Source organism: Falco peregrinus, chromosome Z (assembly GCF_023634155.1).
Source record: "Falco peregrinus isolate bFalPer1 chromosome Z, bFalPer1.pri, whole genome shotgun sequence".
NCBI lineage: Eukaryota > Metazoa > Chordata > Aves > Falconiformes > Falconidae > Falco > Falco peregrinus.
The window spans coordinates 66259243-66277241 of record NC_073739.1 but is presented as its reverse complement, the minus strand read 5'-3'; the positions used below and the strand labels follow the sequence as shown (position 1 = coordinate 66277241).

At 39.1% G+C, this 17999-nt stretch overlaps 2 protein-coding genes across 3 annotated transcripts; one reads left to right on the top strand and one right to left on the bottom strand.

The window, feature by feature from the left end:
* LOC101915064 (granzyme A-like) lies at positions 1–7399 on the bottom strand. Its single transcript, XM_005242008.4, has 5 exons — positions 7305–7399; positions 7076–7217; positions 4306–4453; positions 1674–1940; positions 1–949 (listed from the first exon to the last, which is right to left on the bottom strand). The coding sequence occupies exons 1-5, from the start codon at positions 7363–7365 to the stop codon at positions 788–790; spliced, it is 780 nt and encodes a 259-aa protein (XP_005242065.1). The 5' UTR covers positions 7366–7399; the 3' UTR covers positions 1–787.
* Positions 7400–11896: 4497 nt separating this feature from the next.
* Positions 11897–16837, top strand: LOC101912239 (granzyme A). Of its 2 annotated transcripts, none has more exons than XM_005241991.3 (5): positions 11897–12016; positions 12729–12876; positions 14168–14306; positions 14992–15264; positions 16027–16837. In XM_005241991.3, exons 1-5 carry the CDS (start codon positions 11956–11958, stop codon positions 16183–16185), a joined length of 780 nt encoding a protein of 259 aa, XP_005242048.1. In that variant the 5' UTR covers positions 11897–11955; the 3' UTR covers positions 16186–16837. The 2 variants fall into 2 exon arrangements, with proteins under 2 accessions (XP_005242048.1, XP_027649122.1); XM_027793321.2 differs by having other exon boundaries at positions 11968–12044.
* Positions 16838–17999: the final 1162 nt, after the last annotated feature.

Genomic DNA, 17999 nt, shown 5'->3' with positions numbered 1-17999 from the left:
TTGATGTGTTGGAGTTATTTATCCATGCCTGTGTGATGTCCCAAAGTTTACAGTATTTGGTACATAGTAATGCAGTAACCAAAGAAGCAGAGAAGCGCTGCAGATGTTCCCTTCCAAACTGTTGGCAAAAACAGATCAATATCTGACAGAAGTATAATTACTCCCATTACGATCAGTATTTATACATTTTTCAACAGACTATTCACTGAAAGGGTGAGATCATGAACTAAGCTGTGAGAAGAGAGGATTTTGTTGATTTTAACACTAAAAAAATATGGCGAAAATAATCTAGAAAATAATATTTTTATCCCACTCATAATGGAAGATTAATTGGAAAAATGTTCATTTTTTAATACTTTATGAAAATTAATTTAGTTAAGTAAATATTTAGTAATGGAGAATGTAAGTACTTGGTTTTGAGTAATATCATAGCAAAATATCTGAACATTTAAAGGCTTTTGTTTTGTTTCTTCTCATTCAGCAGACATATCATTCATTATCAGTCTGAAATTTAATTTTTCTCTAAGTACAGATTCAAAAATTTTGCCTCATCCCAGGCACAACAAATAAGGTGAGCAGTACTTTCCCTTCACACTAAGAAGTTGGGTGAAGTCCAATACAAATTCTATTACTGAAGAGGCAGTTTCCTACGAAAGATTAGTAAATAAGTTATCTGTCCAAAGGGGAACATTTTAACTGTTCTCATAAAACTGTGGCGGTGCAAAGCTGTAAAGCTGGGAGATATTTTTTAAAGGTGGAGCACTTTATTAAAACTATCTTGCCTGCCTCATGGATCTCTGTGAAGGGAAACTATTTTTGTTATCCAGTCAACATATTTTTCAGTCAGTCGTGTATAAACTCCAGGCATGTTTCTTCTTCCACATCGTCCTCCAAAAGAAACAATCCCACTGTATTGACCGGCACAGATTAACGGCCCACCTGAATCTCCCTAGAACACAAAATAGAAGTAACTATCAATGTGTGTTCATTGTTCTCCAGAGGAGCATACAGTACCACCTGCAGTGCATAAGCATCTCTGGTAACGTGGCTTCTAACCTGTTCCAACCTATGAAATGTATAAGCTGGCTTGCATCACTTCATGGTAGTTGGGTGAGGTATAAGGAGAGGTTGCTTTTCCAGCCCAGGGGAGCCTTTGATATAATTGCTGTAAATCAGCACAGTGCTATCATAATTCTATTTTAAAAGGTATCTTTCTGATGTTGGTATAAACTGATTCTCCTTCTTTAGCAACAGGCCCTTCTGGACTCATCACAGAAGACATCAAAAGCAAGATCCAAACAGCACTTTTGAGTGTAAAGTTATTTCTGTACTATTCAGATGTTGACATCTGGAAAGGATCAGATGATTCAGACCCTGGAAGTTCTTTTTCTCTGACAAGTACCTGTGGTGCCTAAGAAGAGCACCTTAGTTAAAGAAATGCACCTGAAGTTAACTGAGAGAATCCTAGACTCAAATTCCCATACTCTTAATCTTGTGTACCTAAACTATGCAAAGTTTTAACACTTCTTTTTCACAGCAATGAAGTTTCTTACAAATGTGGTTAAAATCACTGTAAATCTGATCAGCATCATTAAGTGTCTGGTACTGCTTTGTTACTAGTGAACAGCATACCCTTGTTAAAAGCACATCCTCTTTGTAACTTTGCTTCTTACCTGGCAAGCATCTCTCTTGAAAATTTTGTTTTTCCCTGCAGCACACAACATGTTGCTGGTTATTTTTACATTATTTCTATAGCTGTGCTTACAGCTTTTTCTATCAACAATTGCAATACTTGTTTCCTGAAGATATTTTGATGGCTTTCCTGAAGATGTGCGTCCCCAGCCGGCCACCTTGCACCTTGTGCCAGGTTTGATGTCTTCACAAGAGTCAGGCAGAGGCAAAAGTTGCACATATTTATTCAGCTGTGCAGTATCATTCAGCTGGAAAACAAAAAGAAAAATAAAGGCTTCCTTATGCAGAAAGGAAGGAAAGTATAATCTAGTTTCAACTGGCAATTATTCTCATTTTACCAATACTTTCCTTATAAATCACATTTCAATATTTAGGAACTGATCCTGAGCAAATTGTCCCTTTGCAAATCCAAAAGAATCTCCCTCATGTCTGTATAGCAATTCTCTATCCACAGCAGTACTCATGAGTTCAAGCCCAGCTTTCCATTGATTACAGTAGGAAATTAAAAACCTGCACAGGAGTTGGGCTGTTGGATCTATGTCCTATTGGAGAACCAAATTTGCCACTAAACCTCTATGTTGAAATCAGACTCTGTTGCTTGACTGATATCCAGAAAAATCTCAAAGCATGGTACAATGTACCCAGTAACAAAGATGAAAGCAAAAGCTATAACTAATTAGACATGGCAGCAGCAACATAACTGGAGAAAAATGAGATCTTGAACTCTTCAGATTGCCAAGTTTTTGCTCTGAAAGATTCAAAAGGGCCTAAATGATCCAAACTGTTTTGTTGACCTTTACCTGATAGATTCATCCTTCAGCAGAGGCCAGTTTAAGCCTGTAAATTAAAACACAGCCAAACACTAACACACTCTCAATGTCCCTGGTAAGGGCTCACAGCTACTGAACAGACATTTTCTGTTTTACACATGATCAGCACACCATGATTCATTTTACAGGTGGTTATACACGTTGCTGAATGGTTATCAGTTAAATGATTCTGGCTTTATACATTTTTTAACAGGCATTCTTAAAAAATCACAAGTTTATCCTAAAAATTCTTACGCTTTATTGTCACCTGTGCTGGTGGGAACTTCCCAAGATGGCAAGTTAATCCCAAGTCACTTAGTACTCCATTACAGCAGAACCACAGAGATGGGAGATGAGCCCTGGTGCCAACACTATCCATGCTCCTTATCAAATTCAGGCAAAGGATTTTATGATATCCATGTCATTCTGCAACACAGTTGTAACTTTCAGCTCTATAAATATTACTTCTTAGCAATCCGTTTGGGTATTGTGACCACAAATAACATGTGCCTCTGGTAAGTTGGTGGTGGCCACAGAAGCCAGTGAAATGAATCTGTGTGCCTTGACAATGAGGCAGATGGAGAATACTCGCTAACATCTGGGGAAAGGAGCTTCTCTCACTTGGGCAGTGGTAAGTCACTGGAGGCACGTATGTCTGTAAATGCTCCAGCTAGTTCCAGAAAGGGACATTGCTAGTTTCCTCCCTGTCACTGTCATATCAAACTGGTGATACCATCTAAATATTAGAAATAGGGTTCAAGTAAGTCATCGCTTCCTTTTCCAGATAATTCCACCAATTATTTCAGAAGTGTGGCAATATACATAATATAATGTACTTAGTCAATTATTTTAAATATACATATTGGTCCTTTACATAAAATTGTTTCTTATTACAGACATAACATTAAAGCATAGCCTGAATAAAGACCCATCCAAGATCGCGTAGGCATTGTACTGAAGTCATGATGTTTCTAAATGTACAGGCAAGATAATGTGCAAACCTTGCCTTTCTCAGGGACTTTGGATTGGCACTGCAACTGCTGGTACCATGAAGGCAGTCCTCCAGCACCATTTGACCATCCACAGGTTTCCTGCATAAAGATTGCCCTCTGCCTATTCAAAACACCCATGGCTGCCTCCATGTCAATCTCAGTGCTGGATTAATGGAGTTCTCAGTGCAAGGACACATGAGGCATGAGCCAGCTCGAGCAGGAGCTGGTATGCAGGAAATTCTCACAACCTTGCCCTACTTTGGCCTCCAGGATCATGACGTTGGGATGTTAGTGAGGGCATCTTTCCATGCTTCATTCTACAGTGTCCTGAACCTTCCTTATTACGTGACCATTCTGTGCTCCTAGAGCTGAATTCATTTATGTCCTGTGTTATCCATACTTTTACTTTATGTTGTTACCCCAAATAATTATCAGTAAGTTTGATTCCCATTTTTGCTTAGTCCAGCACAAGGTATCCCTTTGGGATAGAGGTATAACCCAGACTCCATTGCATGTATGACTTCAGCACTGTCTTTGAAAAATTACTGAAGAATGTGTTTGGGGGTTTTGGAGTGTTTGCTGCAGTAAGTGGGTTAAAGGGAGTTCCAGAGCACAGAATGGGCTTGAAATGTGATCCCTGCTCACAGTGCCAGTGATCTTGTAACCTTATCTAGATTAGTACAACCAAAAGCAGGATGTTCTCTGATATTGTTAAGCTATCTAAACAATGCACTCTTTGACATCAAAGAACAGCCAAAATGGTCATCAGCACCATTCCTTTTATAATGATACAACAGTAATTAACACAATACCTTGAGAAGCATTATATCATTTTCCTTGGAAGACCCATCATACTGAGGATTAGGAAAGTAGTCCATAACCTCAAATATCTGCTGATCTTTTTCAGCAATGGATGGCCGATGGGCTCCAAGAACAACTCTAGCTTCTGATTTGCTTAATCTGCAATTTAAAGAAAGTACAGGGAGAGAAGGTCATTACTGGAACTAGGCAACTTCTCTCAAGAAAATCAAAAGACACATAACATAATACAGTTTTATTTTACAACCACATGATTAAAACATAGGGAGGGATATTGTTCATTTTGATGTTTTGACATGACCTTTTTTTTTTCCTCTACAAAGTAACATTTCTTTTTGTAAATCTAGTTTGGTAAAATAATGGTGTGATAGCTGACCTTTGAAGATTTCCAGAGTTTAAAATTAGTTTAATTTAAAAGCCTACTGACTTTTTAAAGACAGTCCCTTGCAAAAGGGCTGCTGCTACTGATGCCTTTCATTGATCTTTTAATGGTCTCCTTTGGACTCACGACATAATCCTGCAAAGGACTAAACATGCCGGACTCATAGCATGTAGGTTGTCTTGCTGACGTCACTGGGATGTCAAAACACACATTGACACTCAGTACTCATTCCAAGCATTATGCATACATGTAAGTGCTCCACTGAAGTGGACATCTTTAATATTGATAAGAGTTTTGTCTTTAACTTCACTAAATACAGGATTCAGCCTATTAGGGAAGAAGGACGGGTGTTGCCTAACTTAAGACAACCCTATAGTGAATATTAAAAAGGGAGACTGCCAAAACCCAAAGAGAGTTTTAAGTCCAGTTCCTGCTAATAAACAGTAAGAGCTAAGCAACTCATGAATCTCCCTCTCCCCCAAGCACTCTAAGTATCATCAGAAATGTATTCATTAGAGGTTGTCTTTCATCATTTTGCCCTACTAAATTTAACACAGCCCAGTAAGATGACATTGCCAGAAGACATACTGCTGGTTTCCTGTGCTTCATCTTCAGAACACAATCTCACTACACACAGGACAACTTATTCAAGCTGGAACAAACAAGAAAAAAGTTATTTTCTTTATTCCAGCTGCATGTCTTACTGAAAGATAAAATTAATTTATTTGTATGTGAATGTTTGCTTGTGAAAACAGCTACAAAGGCAGTGCTGGATCCTAAAAAGTTCTGGGTTTATCTACAAAGCACACTTACACAGTCAGAATTATACAAGACTCACCGAACTCCATCCTGGGACTATTTCATGTATAATCCCCAACAGAGGTGCAACTGCTGGACTTGCACAAAGCCCAGGCAATCAGCTACTATGTATACAGAGATGCTTGGGAGGAAAAGGAAAAAAAAAAAAAAAAACCAAAAAAACAACTGCCACCTCATCCAGGTCTGTGATAGGTTTCTGGCAGGCCACACAGAAATTCATGTTGCTGGGTTCATGCTATCTTGTATAAGACAAAAATTGATTATCACATAATATCCATTAGTTAGTAAGGCTTACATGCACTGTAATTGGATCTGATAAGAGCAGTCTAGACATAGCGTAGAGGTGAGAGGGTTTTGCATGGGCATCATCATACAAGTCAGGAGAAGACCAGACAGATGTTGTTTCAGATTGCCCCAGTGACAAAGACTTTAAGTCAGCCCAAACTAATGTGCTTGTTAGAAAACCAAACCAGTGACAAGAAGACACTCTCCACAGGACCAGAGACAACTAGTGCCCTTTCCACTGAATAGCTTCCAAATCTGAATTTTTATAACCATAACAGACTGGATGTCTCCGGCCCATTGACTGAAGAGTGAGAGACCCCAACTCCCATCAAAAACTCCCTTAATTCCAAAGAGGAAGGCTTGGCTTTTGTTTTGTAATTGTCCAAAAAACACATGCCAGGTGTGAATATGTCTACCCTTACAAAAATGCAAACAAATTTGATTCAGCTGAACAAGTGTGACAGTCAAATTATTCATTTAGAAAGAAGGAGCTGTGTCCTCTATTTCAGACTAACTGATGGAAGAAGGCTGGCTGAGCTGCCCACGCTGTGTTTGAGGAGGTCAAGTTTGCCTGCGTTTATTGTAATTGGTTTGCTTTTAGTTCCTCAAAATATGGGGAGGGGGGCAGGGGAATGGAGTACTAAAACACAATTTTGAGAATATTTTAGCAAAACCAGGGCATTTTACTTCCCAACATGAACAGCAGGTGTCCTCCTTACCCTGAGCCAGCTGTTCAACATCTGTGCCAGTCTTGGGGTATTGCACCTGGGGAAGGGGTGCTTGTGCTCACATCTGACTTGTCAAAAGGACAAAGCTCCTTGTTACAGTCATGACTGACATTCAGGTTTTGTGAGCCCAAGTCACGTAAATGGCAGGAATAGTGTTTCCACCTAATCCAGCTTCATCTCTCAGGCTGATTTGAGGCTTAATCCCAGGCACACAGGTAAGATAAATTTAAAGGTCTTTGAAATATACCCTCATCTCTAAAACATTGCTGTTTCAGATGCATAAATAATGAATTTGGTCTTTTGTCAATGCAGTCTTTATGCTGTAACACTGGCAGGATATGACTAATTAAGGTAATGGCACACAATGCAGATCAGTAGTTTACAAAACAACTTAAAACAGAATGACAAGTTCATAGATCAGTTTAGTGAGAGAACTGCAGCTTTTCACAATCCTTTAAAAATCAGTATCTACCTTTCTTTCCTTACAGGCTTGCACACCATGCCCCACCTCAATGAAGAGTCAAAATTGCCCCAGTATAAGATACTTACTCACAGTGCGCAGCTGTCAAAACCCATTGCTTTTCCACAAGAGCTCCTCCACACACAGTTAAATCCTTTCTCTGGATAGCAGCCATGTAAGGCCACGAATGAGGACGCACAGCATGTCCTCCGATAATGTCCATGCAGCCATCTGAAATGCAACAGAAGTGCAATTATGTTATGTGTTATCCATAAAAATTGGGAATTTGGATATTTTTATCCTTAGATGAATATTTACATCTCAAGGGTAGGATAACAGCAATTAGAGAGAACAGGAGAACTGACAGGTGGCTTGTCATAGCTGCTGCTATTTACTTAGGAAAGCAGGGTAAGTTATGATACAGTCCTTTCTATTTAAATGCTCCCTACAGGAAATAGTGGTTGAAAGGTTTTATGACTAGTTCCCTCCCTTGAAATTTCCATTTACATCATTAATATTGTATCATTTAACTGAAGTTTCATCTCATTAGGTTCTTTCTTCAAGTTTCTTGAATCCCTAACACGTGTCAATATTAATAATGATCTAAGTCTTACAAGAACGTCAGTAGCCCTTCATCACAGGTACTATATTACAAAACAAGAACATGAGAAAATTCCTGAGCATTACATGCAATCAACATGTAATAAAACCTAAGTGTCTCCAGAATTCAACGTTCTTTTGACTTTGAAGGTAAAAAAATAAATAAATGTGAGAAGAGTGAAATTTGCCATCATCAAGCTTGTGACTACGTGTGAGAACAAATACAAGGGCCACCTGAAAAAACTTCACAGAACACCAGTGTGAGGGAAAACTCAGAGCATGAGAAGTACAAAAGTCATTGACAAACTGTGGACCAAGTACACCACCAGCCAGCAGAATCATACTGCCCAGGTAATATTTTCAGTTGAAAGACTTGAAAAGATTCATACCTTAATTTTATGAGAGCCACTGAGAACTGGCAGACATCTGTTGTCTGATAAGCTTAGGAATGCCTGGCACAAAAGACAAGCTACACACATGGAAGGCAGAGCAATTTGTATTTTCTTAGCAATAATTTTTGAGGGTGCAGGATTCAGATGCAGAAAACCCTAGAGTGTGTATGTGTCAAATGCAAACAAAGTATCTAATCAGTGGTCACAAGAAAAAGACAAAAAGACACAGTGGTGGGAAAGACATTTCTGTACTGCAAACCTCTGTGCCTGCAGCTTTATTTTGCATGCCTTGCTGGTAAACCACTACAAAAAAACAGCGTGCTCTTCTGTGAAGAAATTTGAAAACCTGCTATCATCTGAAGTACCTTTAGAAAAAATCAGAAATGTAATGCCCAATATAGCTAATTCTCATTTTTATTCAAGAGTTAGGAGAATGGCAGCTCTCCAGATTGCTGAATGAGATTACAGCATAGAAATGCTTATTTCTGTGGCACAGAATCTTACTAGTTATAACCCAGTTTGAAAACACACACACAATCCAATGCAATGTAACACATTCCATATTTCAGAAGACTCTTCCCACAGCTCTTTTAAAAGAAAACCTGTGACTTTTAGAATTCAGCAGCTCATAAAACAGTCAGCTCTAGTTACCCTAGAATCACTCTCCATCCTCCAACCAATACTGGGATTATTCACCCACTGGAGGTCACCTCTGCAAACAGGGTCCTAAAGGCATGTTTGAGTACTTTAGGGCTTTGCCCTCCCACTAGGTGGCTAGCTCAGAAAGCAGCATAAGAGACAAAATCGGCAACAGATCCATGTTCTGACCAGACAGAAGGCTTATGTTTCCAGAGCATTATATCTAATGCTGGATTCTTCCTGTCAAGTACATTAACCTTCATAGAAGTAACACCAATTTGCTACAAGGCTTTGAGGACTCTCTGAGTTAACTACATCTACCTGTATTTCTGTGTTTCAGCGTTTTCCTCTGATATCACACAGTAAATAGATGGAAAGAGAGAAGCTGAGCAAATAGTCAAAGCAGGAAAGACAACAGATAAACATCATGAGACACTGGTAGCAACGAAGAAAGTAAAATAGGTATCCCCAGCATATGTCCTGTCCCTCCTCCAGCAAGTCGCTGGGAGTGTGCCCCCCAGCCACTGAGGGATGTGTCCAGACAAACACACTGGAGTGGGGTTGGGGATGGAATAGTCCAGGGAAGAGACAGAAAGCACCCCAGCTCTGCCTCGCTGTGCTCCGAGCGGCTGTCTGCTCTGCACCACTCTCCTGCCCTCCCTTCCCCAGCTCTGTGGCTGAACTAAGACACTGTCTGAACCAGGGCACCCAGTGCCTCTGGAACATTTAGAGCTGTAGCTGTAGCTTAGATTGGTCTCCTAAAATCACACCTGATGTTCACCTTTAGCACCACAGAAAGCAGCATGAAGTGAAAAGGAACACAGTCACTGCAGAAGCAAAATGATCAGAATTACTAAGTATGAGGTAAAGGACAGAAGCACTCGACACAGTACTGAACAGAGTTGAAAGTGATCCACTGATCCATGGGCTTAATGCCCATAGTAAATTTCCTCAAAGGCAAAGGCTAGAAATAGAACCTGGGTAGGCTTGCTGTTCTGTTACTCAGGCAGTGGTTTCTGCTGAGAGAGTGGCTATGCCTCCTGGGCACTGCAGGGAGAAAGGATAGAGCATTTTGTTTACACATCAGTCCTCTTGAAGACCAATTGCTTGTGCAGCAAAGCTAATAAAAGAATTTGACAATGCACTCAAATAGAGAAGGAAGTTTTGCTTTGAGGTTTCCCTTTACATACAAAAGGTCAATAAAATCTAAACTTGACCATAAATTAAGTTATTGCCATAACCAAAGGAGTCCAGCCAACTTGCTGCACACCCTAAAATTTCATGTCAAATTTTCAGCCTCACCTACATAAGTTACAAGATGAAGAGGACACTGACAAAAGTATTTGGGTAGAAAACTAAAGGCTGATTATGTCTATATCAATCTGATCTTTAATACCCACACAACCGATCTTAGCCCAGAATAAGCTTGCACAGAAAGCAATTGGTTATCATCAAACAGTAGTTTAGACTGTATATTCCTAACTGTAATTATCAATGTAAATGGGATCTCTCTGGATTAGAGGGAATTTTTTAAAAGGCAGGGGTATGCTAATACCTATGGAGTTACAGAAAAATATCTTTAGAAGTAGGATTTAGAAATAAATAGGAGTGCATTCAGATATTGAAAGAAAATGTAAACAGGCTATAGAATTGGTTTTAGATGGTGGCCATAGATCTATCTTAGTTGCCTCGAAAACATCTAGGAACATTTGCTCATCTTTTATTCTGTATCTCCCAAATAGTTTTTTCTTGAAAGCAGCTCACGTAAACATAGGATGATACAAACCAAACCTCTTTTCACTAGACATGGCACCACATACAGGAATATATAAGGATGAATCACTGCAGTACTATGAGTTTAAGCAGGTCTCAGTGTACAGGATTTTTGCCCACAGGTGCTCATCCTGATCATGTCTCTACATAATCCAGAGAGGAAACGGCTTCAATATGGTAAGATTGCTAATTAAAATGTCATAAAATCTTTGTCTTTGGCAACTATTTATAAGTGACAAATGAAAGAGCAGTACCTGTGATACCTGGTGATATTGTGTTTGGGAGAACAGTGGAAAAAAAGAATGCCAGTGCTACAAACTGCTGATAGCTACAGGGGCTGTGCAGGTATGAGGAGAAAAATGAAAGAAAATTAAAAGCTTGGTGTGGTTTTGCAGTGCACAAAGCTGTCACCATGTCATATAGGTGACTGTTTGATGAGACACATCAGTGACAAAGAACTCTGCAATCTCTAAAAACAGCCCCACATCTGCCCTCTTCAGAGAAACCACCACCAATTACCTTCTGTCCCAGAAGGGAGGGTAACAGCAGATTTGGGCCAGCTATCAGTCCGAGGCCTTCTACAGATAAAACTTACATCAGGTTGTGCCAAATGAGCTCAAAGATGTGACACAGCCAGAACACAGAAGTTTTCTGCAGGCTGACCGTAGCGGAGCCCAAGCCTTCAAGAAACCTTTCAGGCTGTGTGGTAGTGACACTTCACTGAATGTACCTAGTTACTTAATAAAATATTTGATATTCCATATTATCTAATATTGATGGAAGTTATTTCTATTATTTGGGGTTATATCTGAAAGTGAGGAAACATGCCTTTACAAGGCTCTATTAAGATTTATTCAGTTCTCAGGACTCAATCCAGTCACCTAAAACTAGGCAATTTAGAGACATTTGCGACACCCTGGGTGCAGGGCTGGCAAATCTGACATAGCACCTACAGAAGACCCCTGGATTCCTGTACCAGGAGGCAGACCTAAGACACCTTAAGACACTTTAAATGGCGTTATACCCTTAGCTCTAAGTCACTAAACCACACTCAGTGTTATATGGATGCTAATCCAGTGCAAAGCTGATGAGATAGGATCAGATGCTGAAAGGAGCAAACATCAGATTCCTTGGCCCTGAGGGGCTTCTGACTAGCACAGACAGCTCTCTAATGGGCAATGGGCTGGACTCATCTCAGCCCTGGAGGCCTGGGATGACTAGAATGAAACTATATGTCATGGGCACAACTGAATAAAGCATAAATTTATGTGAGCTGAGTCCCACTGGACTGGGGGGCTTAGCGGTTTGGTGGGTTTCACCCCAGTACTCATATATTCGCTCTCTGCAAATGCTATAGTGAAAACATGAAAGGGTGCAGACCCCATCTTCACACCACAAATGACTCAATTTCTCACTAACATCTCTGCAGTAAACTGCATTGTTGAGGAGGTTTTTCACTTTTGCCACAGTTACGAATGTCAACTATCCTTAAGAGGAAAAACAAAACCCACATCCTTTTTATTTAGGTATATATATTACACAGTGAATAAGTAGAAACAGAAATCATGGCAGCTTTCCTCACTTTGACTGCCTCTGCTGCTGTAATTCTCCTGGTAATTCGTGGAGGTACGTGCCCAATTTGATCCTTTTGAAGGTAAATGCTGATGTATAAAGTTCTAGTTAAGCCAACATATATTAATGTAAAGGAAGCAGTTACAATTATTATTTGAGGTATTATTAGCTCTTTTCCACTGTCTGCATGCGTTTGATCTTTCATACAAACAAAATAATTTCTGAATGGGTAGTACTAATTAAAGTACTAAAGAGGACAAGCTATTTGGAGGAGTTCTGAGGAGTTAACATAATGATTATCTGACCTTTCTCTCCAGCAGCATACACATACATTAGTCTCTTGATTTTATGTTTTTCTGAAAAGCAGGTTCATGTAATATGACACCCCATACAGCCCAGTTTCCAGGTATCTGCCTAAGTCACATATTTTACAACACTTATCATGTGGCAGATCTGAGGTTGCTAGTTACAACGAAAGCTAAGAAATCAACCACAGCAGCAAACTTCAAGAAAAGAAATCTGTACAAGAGCAACAATACTTTGGTGTTTTTCTTGTCAAAACTCACCCTACTATCTAATTTTGGTGCCAATGAAACATACAGAATAGTAATGCTGTCTACCCTGAAGACAGCATTGTGACATGTTGTACATACCGGTGTGTCTGTAACAGTTTGTAATTACATTAACTGTTTTTTTCTGAGACTTTGAGTGTCTTACAGTATTTGATAGCCCAGTTGTGTCTATTGTGGCTTATTTTTATTTTTAGGTTTCTGTGTGGATATCATTGGAGGATATGAAATAGCACCACACTCGAGACCATTTATGGCCTTAATCGTTGGAAAATATGGAAAACCTATTTGTGGAGGAGCTTTGATCAAGGAAAACTGGGTGTTAACAGCTGCCCACTGTGATGTGTAAGTTCTTACTCCAATTCAGAGATTGTCCTTAGTGAGTACATGGTGTCTCTGCTCAAGAAGTAAAGTTAATATCCCTGGTGGTTTTGTGCATTTAGCATGACCATAATCATGTTCTGATTAGTATGTTTTATAATTTATATTGAGAAGTGTGCTTCAGTGAGTAAAAAATAATATAACTATGTATACTGATCTTCACTTTCTGAAGAGATATTTTACAAGCTTCCACCTGCATGCAAGCACAGAATAGAAGCACTGAAGTAGTGAATTTGGGGGAAAGGTTTATCCCCATTTTCTCAGTCAACTAGTGTATTAGGCCAGAGGACTAGCCAGCCTAAATAGCTGCTCAGAAAACAGAAATATATTCTTTCATTTTATTCCGCAAAAAATATGCAGTTCACCACAGAAAGAGACAGCATGCAGTTACACATGAGACTGCATTTAAGAGAAAATAAAATAAATAAATAACTTAATGAAGCTCAGTCAACAGTCAGACAGCTCTTAATAGCTGAAGGAAAGGAGCAGCCAGTTCCTAAGGGTTGTTCGCTGCTGTAAGATGCAAATGAGGGCCAACCTGCACATCTGCTCAAAAAATATTCTCCCATTCAGCTGTAACGTACATTATTATAACGTACATTATGTAATGTACAGCTAAACCCATGGCCTGACATAAAGGTCTGCTTGGACTGCTTGACCAAGGAGTGCTAGCCTCATGGTTTCTGTACCAGAGAGCCCCAGCAGGTACAACTCTGTCACCACTTCAGAATCTAGTAAGTATTATGATGTTGCAGAACAGTTAGAGAAAGGTAGTGAGTGACGTCCCCTATGAACTCTCAAAACAGTGTTGAAATGGTGTTAGGGAAAAGCAATGGTACAATACAGTCCAGTTGTGGTGATCTCTGAAATAATAATGCTGTGAGCTATTCTCCTAAATTTTCAGCAGAAATTGCAGAGGGCATAGTTAGTGAGACCACTATCCAGAGCAAAGCTGATGCATCAACCCCTCAATCAGTTTCCAAAGGGAAACAACAGGGGTATGTTCACAGTCAAGTACCCAAACCCTGTCTCCTGGAAAGCTGAAAACAGGATAGCATGGATTTTGATTCACTGAGTTAATTTTTTTAACTACTTGTAAAAACAGGGTAATTATATTTTTTTAAATTACTGTTTCTTTTCAGGCATGAGCAAAGAGACTCTGTAGCAGCTGAACATTATAGCATCATATTTAACAGCAAAGAATTATGGAGTTACAGCAAGTGAATACAACTAACCACGTTGTCTGTCTTCTCAGGAAAGGAGGCAAAGTTATTCTTGGAGCTCATTCACTGAAAGCAAAGGAAAAAGAAAGACAGATTTTTGAGATTGCAAAACAAATTCCCTACCCATGCTACAGTTCCAGTCATAAGGAAAATGACCTTATGCTGCTGCAGGTATAGACTTACACATCACTTGCAGAGTATGCATCTCCTATGATGTACCAGTTTCTTCCTTCTTGTGAGGGAGATGGGCTAAGGCAGTTTCTGGTGACTGTTTTTCTGGGGTGGTATGGTCTGGTCTGCTAATCGAGCAGACTGGGGAATTGGGTATGCACTGGCAACTAAGGCAATCAACCATTCCTGTAATGCATACAATGCTAGAAGTAGAAAAATTCTGGAGCTTGACCAAGATATTTTAATTTCTGGCTTTTCAGTGAAAGAATAAATATTGTCCACAGAAAGAAGCATATTTCACACATAGAAATGATTTGGTTAAAAACCCTAATGATCTCTCTAAAAACAGTTCTAATGAAAAATGTCTGACTTCTCTGATTCTCAGTTTTGCAGCTCCAGTGATTACTGTTATTTTGTCACTAATGTCTGAGAGCCAGAGAAGTATAATAGGGTATTTCTTAAAGCTAATATTTCAGCAGAAGCTAAATGGGTTTTCAGGAGACAAGGAATACTCATTTTGTTCATTCTTACATTGATGACATAAATCCTGTCACCAAGAATGGAGGAACCCAAAAACAGATTGCAGTAATCCCTCATTACTGTAATGGATAAGATCTGACAGTTAACATCCAGGGGCCCTTGCTAGACTCTGCCCCATAGTAACTATTTTCCATATCCTCTACAGCTTCAGAAAAGAGCAAGACTTAATAAAGCTGTGAAAGTCATTCCCCTGCCTACCTCAGGTGATGATCCCAAACCAGGAACAACTTGCACAGTTGCAGGATGGGGACAAACTCACAATCATCAGAAAAAGTTTTCTAATACCCTGAGGGAAGTCAACATCACTGTCATCAACAGGCAAATCTGCAACGACAACAATCATTATAAAAACAACCCTGTTATAACAGACAACATGATATGTGCAGGATCTAAGAATGGAGGAAAGGACTCATGTTTTGTAAGTATATTTACTGTCTGTATCCACATAGATTATATTAAAAAAAAAAAATAAAGTACTAGCTTTTACACATTTGTAATTTCTGCATCTCTTCAGTTCAATGAAGAGTTTTATTAAAAATAAATGAAATTTCCAAAGCTTGTTCTTATAAATCCTAAAATCAAAACTTCTGATTGATAAATTCACCTTCACAGACTTTGGATATGGTGGTTTTATCCAGGCATATCAGATAGCCATTTTAATAGAAAAACCTCCACATAACTGCTTATAAGCCCATTCTCAAGCAGCTCACTTCAATGGAACAACTTCTCTGATGTCAGAGGGCTTTGAAACAGGTTTTGCTGATAAAAATCATGTTGACTGGGCCCCAAGTAAAATGCACAACTATGTAAGAACTACCACACCTTAGAAGATTTAAATATTGAATTAACAAAGTTACAAAAAAAGTACTGATTTCTAGAGACTTTCTGCTTTTCAAGAGGAAAGTTCTCAGCTTTTTCTTTTCATATTCAAAAAGACTAACCATTCGTTAGCACTGAGCTAGACTCATTCCCCATTACTCACACTGCAAAAGTCAGATTAAAGTCGTCTTTTTTTTTTTTCTAATGAAAAACTTAACTTCCAAGGAGGAAAAAAAAGAAACCCACAATAATGCTATCTACATTTTTATTTCCTCCATGTTACTGGTGCAAATTTTACTTAGAAGAAGCATTTTTTAGCTTTTGTAAACTTGAATAACAATTTTTTCCCCCCTTTTTCCAGGGGGATTCTGGCGGACCTTTAAGATGCGACAATGTGATGAGAGGCATCACTTCTTTTGGGAAGAAAGGCAAGTGTGGTAGTGTTGATGGCCCTGGTGTCTACACTCGGCTCACAAACCAGTACCTTCACTGGATAAGGAAAACCATACGCGGAGCCTAACAGATTGGAGTTTTGACCAAGTGATTTCCTACTTTGTATTTGTAACAGTAACTAGTTTTGAAATACGCTTTTTAAAACAGCTTCATTATACTGGTAAAAGAGGTATTCCCATGCTGAATTTTAGAGCCTGACATTCTTACAGATGAAAATACTTAAGTCTGTTTTCAGGACAGATGTGATTTTAACAGGGCCAGAACAGAGTGCTCTGCTACAACAGCATTTGTAGCTTATACTGTCAGCCATGGAGTCATTCAACAGGTATTTGTGACTCAGGCTTCCGACATTCTTGTGCTGCACATCCAGACTTAGCTCTGCATGGATGAGTATTTCTGACCAAGAATCTAATCTAGCTGTTCGTGTCCTCACTGTATGCTAAGTATATACTGCACTCCTCTGTATCTGGACTTCTGCAAATAAACCTGAAAGTTGTAAAGATGCTAGGTACAGCTCCAGACACCTGAAAAACTGCTTCTCTGCAGCAGAGATGCTGACTTTACAGGTGTAGGGGACTACTAAACTTCAGAAAATTTCCAGAAACTGGATTTGATTGTGGGAGATAAGAAATGTGCATTTCCTAACTGTCTTGTATTTTAAACCTCTAGATTTCACTCCTTTAAGCACTCTGCAGCTAATAAAGAAATGGCAATCAAAATCTACTGTTTCCAGTTGTCAATTTATGTGAAAAGCTCGCTCTGTTGCAATACAGATAGTCTGTACATAAAGTTCTGGACATGCAATATGTTTGCAGAATGCACCAAGATCAACACCACTATGTTAAAAGATCAGTTGAAAACCCATCCTCCAGAGAATACACAAAGTGTCATAGCTGAAGTAACAGTATTATAAAGTGCTGTTCAAAACATAAAACAATCTTAATTTTATGATACCACTACTGCTGTTTCAGATACGCAATGAAATTTTTAAGTGCTTCAATAACCACTTGTCAAACAGCAAACAGACCTATTGTGAAAAATGCTTTTGCCTATCTCTGTATTAACAGTGTTGGGCATTTTCAATGCCATGAACACCTTAAAAGGGCTTGGTTTCATTTTCTGTTGCTTTGGGTTTTTTTACTTGGAAGCAGGCATTGGCTAAGAGAATGCTGAGGACACTCAAAGGGTGGAGAAATCTTGTATTGATTTTCATTAAAAAATGATTGCTTGGTTCATCATGAGCAATTAAACATCCCTTATAAATATGAGAAAATAAAGAGAAAAACTTTTTTACACAACTACCTTCATCTGATCTTGGTGAGAAGAAACAGTAGCTTTGCCACAGAGGAATAATGAAGGGTGAGGAGGGAGAGGGCCTAAACTACAGGGACCTTTACTGAAAGTTTTGATGCTGAACATCTTTTACGTTTTCTGTCCATTACAAATGTTACACAGTCAGAACTTTCCACATTCCTTATTTTACTCCTAAAATGCTTGTTCTGGACTCTTGGGTTGAACATACAAACAAGCACAGAAACAAAGACACAGAGGCACGCATAAACGCAGAAGCAAAGCAGGAGCAAAGAGAAGGATTCCAAGCCAAGTAAGATTGCATCAGTGGAACTGAGAGGAGAATTTGCCCCACTGACAGGTACTGACACCCAAAGTGGTGACTTTGATTCTGTCTTTAAACACACAGGAAGTAAGATTAGTCCAGACTTTTTCTACTCTGATAAACTACCAAGCCCTTGCTTAGGAAAGAACAGATTCTAAAAACCTTCAGAAAACAAAAATATCCTTATCAATCTAGTGAAAATCTGTAACAGACCTTCAAGACAATCGATCACCTACGGCTGTTTCACTCTTCCCATACATTAGTCT